At 49.1% G+C, this 10,168-nt stretch overlaps 1 protein-coding gene across 1 annotated transcript; it reads right to left on the bottom strand.

The window, feature by feature from the left end:
• Positions 1–4,767: 4,767 nt before the first annotated feature.
• LOC116889010 (ubiquitin carboxyl-terminal hydrolase 27-like) lies at positions 4,768–7,974 on the bottom strand (the record flags this gene model as incomplete). The annotated part of the gene is given in 2 exon segments (XM_032890219.1): positions 4,768–7,749; positions 7,751–7,974. Coding segments are annotated over 2 exon segments (2,256 nt in total), but the record flags the coding sequence as incomplete, so codon positions are not given.
• Between the last annotated feature and the right edge of the window lie 2,194 nt (positions 7,975–10,168).

Below are 10,168 nucleotides of genomic sequence, written 5' to 3'. Positions count from 1 at the left end.
GAGAGGGGTAATGTTAGATATCCACATTCACACATGACAGATCCAGGGATTTTCTTTGTCCTGGTTGCTCAACATAACACCTGTCATTACTTATTGTCTAACTCCCATTTAATGGACAAGCCAATCGACTAAAGGCTTCACCCTGAGCTATCAGCTACAACTTTTGTTCCTTTGCTGTGAGCACTGACTCACAGCTCAAAGCGTCTAGCCTCCACCGTCTGATACCAGGAACTAAAACCATATTGCATAGTTGCAATGTTGCTGGCTTCTTTTTGTTTCTCTAGACATTTTACATAAATTTAAATTTTCGTTATAGTTCATCTCATGTTAATATGTGTTGGTACTGGGGGAGGCGCTATTCATATCAGGCTAGTATTTCTAGAAGCCCTACTTCACACACACGATTTTGTACCTTTATAATTACACTTTTTCCTTATCAATCTTATCCACATAAAAATCCACTTCTTTAGTCGACAAAGAAGCACACCCCCTACCACAGGAAGCATCTGGATGACAAGTGTATAAGATGCCTGTTCTCTGTAGGATGTTAGATTATTCCAGAAATACTAACCATGTAGTTCAACTATGGCATTGCCCAAGGTAGAAATTTTCTTAGCACGGTGATTGGCAGCCTTTAAACACTTTAGCAGCAGAGCACTTTCTTCAAATATTACTAGGAGCCCCCAAAATGTAAAACAAATGTAGCTGCTGTGGTTGAAATGGGGTTGAGCACCAGTGGAAGGGAAAGCCTTGGTCCTGTTAAGACTGAACCCCAGTGAACGTGATTGTTGGGGGAGGGCGCAATGGGGGAGGATGGGGAGGGAACACCCATAGAAGGGAAGGGGAGGGTTGGGGAATGTTGGTCCGGAAACCGGGAAAGGGAATAACATTCGAAATGTAAATAAGAAATACTCAAGTTAATAAAGAAAAAAAGGAAAGAAAAAGAAAAAGAAAAGAAAGAAATGGGGTTGAGCTGTCTGGTCCTGGACAACTAAACCCCTTTGTTTCCTAAGGTGTTCCCCAGAGCATCTTTGTAGAATCCTTTCAAGTACCACTGAGGAAAAACAAATAGTCAAGATCAGTAGCTCCCAAAATGTGGTCCCAGAGTCAATATGGCCATCAGCTGGGAACGTGACAGAAATGCATCTTCTCAAGGCCCCTTCCCTATCTAGTGAACCTCAAACCCCCCGAGTATGAACCATCAGTACTTAGCTATTTCTTGTGACTCTGACACTTGTTAATTGGAGAGCTTACTCGCACATAGTATCCTGTTCAGTTATCAGGAAAAACTTGGTAATGGTGCCCAAGCTCGGTATTTCTGGATATTTACCCAAGCTTCTGCTGAAAGCTGTGTTCTAGTCACTGATGTTTTTTAGGGGGTTAACTGGATGAGATTATAGATACCCCTGAAGTCCAATTTCATAACAGCCTGGATTCCTTGGAATTGCTAAAATATATCAGATATCACTGGAAAGCATTTGGATTCTTTTAGTGCATGAATAAAAATGATTCCTCCCAATTTTTTCATGACAAAATACCTTGGAATCCTAGGCTTATAAAACTATACTGAGCAAAAGAAGCCCCGCAGAAAAGATTGCATCTAGACCAGTTAATTGTCTCATAGAAAGTACAAAGACAGGCCACGCTGACCCACCCTGAACAAAGTTCGGATCGCTGCTTCCGAGTCACCACTACGCTGTTTCTCAACCTAAATGCTATTTACAGGCTGTGTTCATTTTGCAGAAATTCATCACGTTCTAAATAACATGTGCATATTGTCTGTTTAATGCACTTCAGCACAAAATTTGCTCAATACGTGGGCAATTTGCAGGGGATGTTAACTGTGAAATGACAGACTCGTCCGAGCCCCGAGCTGCATACTGTCAAGAGAATCTGAACCTTCACTCCTAGGTGTGAAGTATAAATTAGAGCACGCAATTCCCAGCACTGGTTCCGCTGCAGTGATGACCTGTGGTATATGGATGCTACTTTTGTTTTCTGATTGGAAAGAGGTTTTAGTTGATGGCATCCTTTCTGGGCCCTCAGAGAGTTTCGTGAGGCATTTACCAAAGTGACCAGAGTCAGTTCTAGCATCTGGCTATTCTAGGAAACTGGCAGTGACAAAAACTCCAGAACTCCAATCAGATTTAGGCCACGAAACTGTAGAACGAACATGTAATGCACGTACTGGGTGCTAATGTAGGACTTCATCCTGTGCTCCTTCAGAGTCGGCTCTGTGGGTTTCTAAGGACCTCAGTCACAAGCGGCCATCTTTTACCTGTGTTCTTCTAGGTCCAGATCATATACATAGAAACCAATTCTTTCTGCAAATTGTGACTATACGTGGAGGCAACGAACGAGCCTTACTGGATTTTGTCCTTATGTGCCCACATAGAAAAACCTGCTCAAGTTAAATAAGCCAGTTGTGTCTCATAGCTCGATAGGTCACAAGCCAGTTTATTTTTCAGCATCTTGCAGACCATCCTTCTTTATTGTGCACTCTGTCCATATAGCTGCCAAAGATGTAGTTACCCCTCTCCCCCACCCACATGAGAACATTGGTGATTATGCCTGTTACCTCCTGATCCCCTTAGTACCCCCAATCGTGAAGGAGCACGTTGGTGAAAATGCCCGAGTGTTACCTCCCGATCCCATCGGCACCCCCAATTATGAAGATGTCTGGTTATGTGCCAGACATGCCCATGCCTGAATCTCAGTTTGGACTCCAGGCTAATACATACCTGCTGAATAGATGATGTTCTGGGCCTCATGGTGGCATGAGTTAAAAGCATGCCCTGGACCACCATCCTATCTCCATGACTCAGTTCGGGGGTTAGTAATGAGCAAAGACATAGGACTAGGTTTTGCAGTGGGACAGTGGGACAGTTGGTCTATTGCTGAAGGACAGGGTGTTGCTGTTTTTCAGACATAGATGTGAGGTTTGGCCAGGAAGTACCAGCCATCGACGCTCTGGTGGTCTGTGCCTTCCCCCAAAGGAACAAGGAGGTCAGCTTCACCTCTCATCCATCAGTGAGTTCCACTTACAACTATTCCTCAGTGCAGGACATTTACATTGAAAGCTTCTGTATAGGAAGACCTCAAAATGAGGACTTTTCTGTTAATAAGACAAGAGCTGTGGAAATGTCCCTAGTTGAAGGAAACTTGACAAATGTAACGCCTTACCCCAGACCAGATCCTGTGATGGGAGAAATGCTAGTCAGGACATTTGGTGGTAAAGGGAGAAACCTGGCTTTGAAATGAGAGAGTAAACATTCTAACAGTGTTCACTTGTGTAAAGCTTCACTTGGTGATACATGGAACATGTCTAACCTTAGGAAATGCCCACTGAAGTGTTTTGGCACAAAGGGCCCCGATGGATGTACTTTATCCATATTGAGTTTGTGCACACACACACACACACACACACACACACACACACACACACACAAATGCACATATTAAATGATAAAGGAAATGGAGCAAAATGTTAATGGGTAGAGTGCAAAGGGGTGCTTTTGTTATTTTTATACACTTTCTAAATTAAACACTTGGAAATGTTAAAGGACCATTTCTGTGCAAGCAGTCAAAATCTGCTGACACCCGTCTGACTGAATTCTTCATGTGGCAGACATGAAGAATGGGGACATAGCTGTGTCTTCCTAAATAGGGAGGGCTACCAGTCCCATTCCTCCAAATTGGCCAAAATAACTTACCAAATGACATCTGGAACTGCCCATTTATGTCCCTGTCCTACAAAATATCCCCCAAAACAGCAAAACATTTTTTCTGCTAAGGACTGTGGTGCTGAAAGCATTTTGGTAATGAAGGAAAGGAGTATGTTCCGTCCATCTAGCCGTCCATCCGGGAAACGGTTTAACTACCTGCTCATTGTGTGCCAGGAACTGTGCCAGGGGCTGAAGACTGAACCCAGGATCCAAAAGAAAATGCTGCTCCTGTCTTTGAAAGGACTCAGATGGACTAGGGGATACACCTCCGCAGCAGAGTGCTTGCTTGCGGAGCATATACAAGGCCCTGGGTTCGAACCCTAGCATCGAAATAAACAAAAAGTATGAGCTCAATGGAGTATACCCATAACCATGTAAGTCTCCATTGCAAATGAGCTAGTTGGCCACTAAGTAGACCTGGGAAGCCGTGGGAAACCCCACCCCTTTTATTACAGACAATGGATCCAATGCCCATGTATCTGATCCACCACAGTTTCCCAGGCAACAGTTACTTTTTTGTAACCAGGGCTGAGGAAAGGATACAGAGTGTTTTCCCTATCCCAAGGTCTTCCCCGTCCGGCTTTAGCTTACCTCTCTGCAGGCTGCTCTGTCCAGTGGAGCAAGCCGTTCTACCAGCATCTCTAAGCTGATGGAACTCTGAGTTTTAGAAGTCTTTCTTCTGATCTCTGCTGGTTGGTAAATATTGGAGCTATGCTCACAATGCTTTCTGAAGGCAAGAACAAAACAAAACACCCCCAAGCCACCAAACATCATTGAGTGGAAGCCTGAGTCATTAAACAATGTCATTGTCTTTCAAAGGGACAAAATGTGACAGTTGTGCCCCCCCCCAATCAATCTGAGGTGTGACACTGAATATGCTGCCTTCTGTGTGACAGTGGAGTCCACTGCCTGGGGAGAATTCTTAAGGTTGTTTTTGTTTATGACTGCATGTGACATGGTTGTGTCATTTCTGTCCTCAGGTCTCTGGTGGGATTGACGCTCACCTCTGATACATTCTGACCCAGTCCAAATAAATTTCAGATTCAGATCCAACAAACAGTTTACTGAGTCTTTACAAAGTTCCAAGCCTTTTGACTTCAACTTTGACACATTTTATATCGTTTACTCTTTTAACAACAACCCTTTAAGGTAGGAATTATCTGCATGTTACAGATGAGAAAATAATCGCAAAGAGGTTCACTGATTTGCTCAAGTATATCATACAGCTTTAAAAAAAAATACACACACACACACATAAACACACGCACATAAACACACACACACACACCTACACTGTCAGCTGAGGCCTGTCCTTGTCAACTGCTTATCTCACAGCCTTCACTACTTTTGGATCACCTGCTGCTCCCCTTCCACAAGCCCCCGTATTTCTTCTCTCACTAGCCCACATGAGCTTTTTTTTTAATACTGCATTTAATAGCACAAAAATCACGAATACAAAGAAATTGGCAAAGGTGTTTGTCAATGAGATATCCTTGCCTCCTCCACTTCTCTGATTTTTATCCCCATGTACATAATGGGCTACATTTTAATAAACTTTTTCTTCCCCTCCCCCACAAACATGTGGCTGTTACATGATCGGTCAATTGAAGCTGAAACACCCATGGAGAAAGATGTTTTACGGTTACAAGGGCACGCACACACACCCCCCAACACCACCCCCCTCCCCCCTACACCTTCCCACACAACCTTTTGGAGGAATATAGGATATGAACCAGTGTCACAATTTCCCTGCTCTGCCTTTCCCCGTTCAGAACATTCCTACCACTTAATTTCCTTCACATGACTGCTTAGACTAGAGCCTCTTCTCCTTCCTCTCCTGTTTCTCTTCTGATCAGGACCTTTTGGACACTGGGTACTGTTCAAGTCTTACTCTGTAAGGCCCATCGGCCTCAGTCAAGTAGATCAATTGAATCTCGATGAGCGCTGTAGTACAGGTGTCGTCTTCCATCCTGGGTAGGCCTGTGTGGTGCTTCAGTAGGCTTGTGTAGTCATTTCTTTCACCTTTTCGGGCTCATGTTCCAGGACCTGTTTGTGATAGAACAGTAAATACCCTTCACTGTCCAGCACATCCTTAATACTGGCCTTGGTGATCACAGCATCATCACACTTGAACCACTGGTCCCTGTGGTGCCGAATGAAGCTAGTGTAGTGGCCACTCTCCAAGGTTCCTTGGTGATTAACCACAGCAAACAAGGAATACTTATTCTCGTTGTTGCCACTGTTGGTCGGCAGCTGCAACTGTCCATTCATCCGGGTCTCTTTACTTGACGCCATAAATGGTGTCATATCCAGCTCCAGAGGGAAGGAAATGTACGTCGTGATCTTGCGCCTCTGTTTCGCTGAGTGTTCAAATCGTTTGAAATGAAAGCAGGCAACTACTGGTAACTTCTTCATAGTGAGCTGTTTGGTAGATTCTTGGTAGCTTTGGCAACTACCACACTTGATTTTGGCACTACTGCCTAAGTGCTCTGGCCTTGTAAACCTCCGCAAGCAGTCCGTGAGGCTGGTAACGCCTGGTATGTGGCTTTCTCCGTTCAAGCTGCTCTCCCTCCCAGGACTCATAGGCCAGAAGGATGTGCAAGAGCCAGGCAAGTCCAGACTAATGTCCCAGCATGGGTCTATAGTGGTGGAGACACCATGGCAGGCTTGACAGGTAACATCGGACTGCAGGCCACCTGTGAAGATTTGGTCTATGATGCAGTTACAGTGGTTGGGGTTGCTGGCCACCTTGCCGACGTCGTCACCCTTGCAGTGCCTGTGCAGGACATCTAGGGCCGCGATGAGGAACTCATGGGCATCCTGTTGCCTGTACCCTGCTAGATGACGAGCATGAATCCACACCAGGTGCAGTAACTTGTAGGGCACATGAGGAGATGGGTTTCCAGAATACAGCTCCCGAAAGAGCGAAGACATCTCACAGACCAGACACAACTCAGGGCTGGGCATTTCACACCGGTGCCTATCCGAGAGAAAGAAATCTCTCAGTATTGGAGTGTGGGTCAGGGCCTGGACGATGCAGTTCATAAAACACGTGTTGCCAAGATTAATTAGTCCTCGTAAGCCGATGGTAAAGCTGGAGGCGATCCTTCTTCTCCGTGGGTTGTGCCCCAGCAGTTCTAACTCAGGTTTGGTGGTTTCCCAGGTGGGGTACTTCTCACCAAGGCTCGGCACTGAACACTGCTGCTGAGAAAACTCTGTCGAGGTGGACGCTTGTAATTTCAAGGCTTCTCCTTGCTCTTCTTTGGCAATTTGCTCAATGTCTATGTCATACACATAGTCTTTACACATGAAGCAGTATATGCCTCCATAATAAAGATCTACCGCTAAGTTGTGCTGTTTTGTCTCAGCGTGCTCGTGGATGTGTTTCTCTGTGAAGCAGCCAAAGAAGACACAGGAAAGGCAAGAGTGGAGTCTGTTTAAATGGGTGCCACACACATGGCAGACGCACGACTTTGCCTTGCTTTTCCTAGTCTCTGGGGTTCCACACCACACGAAGCACTGGTAGATAACCCGCAATTCCTGCCTCCAGTTCTCTCCCACCTTAAAGGTGTTCACGTGGGAACAACCTGGTGGCCCCACAGCAAAATCCACATCCAAGCATCCGCCCCCAGGACCGCGCCGGGGCCGGGGCCGGGGCGGGGGCCGTGGCCTAGGCTGAGGTGGGGTACGAAGCCTAGTCTGGGGCCGGGGCCGGGGTCGGCGGCGTGGGGCACGACTGCGACGCGGGGAGGGATCTGGGGGCCGCGGAGGGTCGGAGGGAAGGGTGGGGGGAGGAACCTCATCGCCACTGCCGCCGCCACCGCTCTGCGCTGGGTTCTCATCCTTCGGCTCCTGCTCAGGCTCCCTCTTAGGCTCCGGCTCAAGCTCCGGCTCGGGCTGGGGTTCGGGCTCCGGCTCCGGCTCTGGCTCGAGCTCCGGCTCCTGTTCGGGTTCCGGCTCAGGCTCAGGCTCCGGCTCCGCTCTGCCTCAGCCTGGCTCCCAGCTGGGCTCCGGCTCAGGCTCCTGGGCTGGGGCTCCGCCTGGGCTCCTGCTCGGGCTCTGGCTCCGGCTCCGGCTTGGGGTCCGGCTCGGGCTCCAGCTTGAGCTCAGCCCCGCGGCCCGGACCCTCCGCGATCTCCACCTTCCCGGTGGCGTCCACCTTTCCTGCTGTCTCCACCTTTTCGGTGGCGTCCACCTTCCCGGTCGCCTCCACCTTCCCCTCCACCTTCTCCTCCACCTCCACCTTCCTCTATGCCTTCTCTCCCGTCTCCGCCGTCTCCGCCTCCTCCAGCCTCCTCCGCCTCCACTGGCTGCGGCTCCTCCCCCTGCTCGCGGGGCTCCGGCGGCCACTGGGCGTGGTGGCGCGGGGGCCACGCAGACCTGGGGTGTCCCCGGTCCGGACTGAGGAAGCGCGATGGTTGTGGCAGCTGGACCCAAAAGGGACTTTCACTGAAGGAGGCGGCAGCGGAAGCAGGCGACGCCCCCGGGAATGCTCCCGCCGAAGCCCCCTAGCGGAGGCCGCTGCTGCAGCCAGGCCCCGTTTCCTTTAATTCAATATTTCCCAAACTTGCTGGTTCACGACAATCACGTGGGGGAGCGTGTTAAAATTACAGATTCCTCGGCTCCACCCGCAGGCCTACTGAATCAGACTCTTGAAGGGAGGTACTCCGGAACCTGGATCTCTAACTAGGGCCGGAGAAACTGCTAGTGATCAGGCAAGTTTGGGAAACACAGCTCTAATTCATTGAGGCTGGCGGGAAGTGGGGCGGGGACCGCGCAGTCTCTTTAAGGCGCTTCCAGCTTAGCTCCAATCGCTGCTCTGACCCCCTAGGCGTCTCCTCCCCTCTAGTACTGCCCTCGAGGGTGCAGCTTCCCCTAGCCTGTGAGGCGGGGGGCCGAACGGTTGTCTTGTCTAGAAAGGTTTCTGAGGCGGTAAAATAGCCCTACACAGGGCGATACTTGAGAATAAAGGCGGGAGCTCTGACATCCATCGTTCCAGAGGCTGAACCTGCCTCCAACAGCTGAATCTGCCCCCAGCATGTCCCAGTCTCCCCTCCTGGATCGAGCTCTTGCTCTCCCTGAAACGATGAAGCTCAAACTCCACTGGCCTTGACCCCAGATCTAGAGGAACAACAGTGCTCCCAAGGACGCTCCACCTGAAGCAGCATGTCCCTTTGACTATCATATCAGCACATCCTGTGCTAGCTCCTCACCTCCTCCTCCTCCTCAGGCTCCTAAGGCCCTGGGTGGGATGACTGTGACAGCTGGCCTCCAGAGACAGCATTCCCTGAGCAGCCCGCGGGCAGAAACCGTCACTCCAAGGCCAGTAAGGGAAACAAGACACTGCAAGCTGTAGTCTCTTCCTACAGGTTGCACCTCTCTTAGGCTGAAAGGAACCCAAACTACAAAGTCTGAGACCCTTAAGATTTAGCAGAGTCTCAGGTGGGCAGCAGGTGGGAATAAAAGAGGTATCTTTGGAGCTGCCAGTGAGGAGAGAGGTTGGACACCACTATGGGGGCCTGCTGTATGGAAAACAGCATCACAAAACCCAGGAAGAATGAATCCAGAACAAACAGCTCAGGTCTTGGGCAGAGTGTGGGGATGTCAGAAGCAGCTGCAACTGCTACTTCTGGAGGGTGCAGACAAAGGCAGGTATCAGCACGTGGAGAGAGAGTGAGCTAAGAAGAGTCCGGTGCCCAGTGTGACAGCCAGCTGTACCTGGTGCACACGACCTTACTCTGGGGGGCTGTGCTGACTGCCAAGCACAGCAAAGTGTCCCTGGTCAGCATTGGACATCATCCTCCACCTGAGTCATACTTCATAGAGGAAGCAAGGACAGACTCCTAGGGGATTAGTCAGGGATCCGGAGGCCTGTCTGGTTCCAATCTAGCCTAAGGCTACCTTAGTGTCCGCCCTCCTTAAGTCAGCTCTCTTTTCAATTCCTTGAAGCATTCTTCCAACAAAGGCCTGCCTTTGGTTTCCTGCAACTAGAGGAAGTCCAACCAGTATGGCTACTAAAAGAACGATGTAGCTGCTAAAAATGACGCGAGTGCAGACGGCAAGGAGTACCTTCAGCCTATCTTCACAGGCTAACAACCAACAAAGGAACCTAAAGATCTCCAGACAGGAGTCTTCTTGCCCGGAATATCAGCTATGTAACCCGGTTGTCTCACTAGTCATCAACTTCCTGTGAAGCACTCAGAGACACCTGGACACCACCCAGGCCAGCAAACTGTGGAAGCGGATATCTCTGCCACCATTCACCCCACAGACGTTTATTCGTTAGCCATTCATGGCCAGGCATTGTACTAACAGCTAGGGACCGAGCACTGAGCCAAAGACACCCCAGGATTAGAGCCAAATTTAGCTCCCCTAAAAGGAATGCACATGCCAAGGAAGTGGCTTTAGGACAACTACCAGAAAAAAACACCACATATTCAAAT

Source organism: Rattus rattus, chromosome X, assembly GCF_011064425.1.
Source record: "Rattus rattus isolate New Zealand chromosome X, Rrattus_CSIRO_v1, whole genome shotgun sequence".
Classification (NCBI taxonomy): domain Eukaryota; kingdom Metazoa; phylum Chordata; class Mammalia; order Rodentia; family Muridae; genus Rattus; species Rattus rattus.
This window is presented reverse-complemented; position numbering and strand designations above follow the sequence as displayed.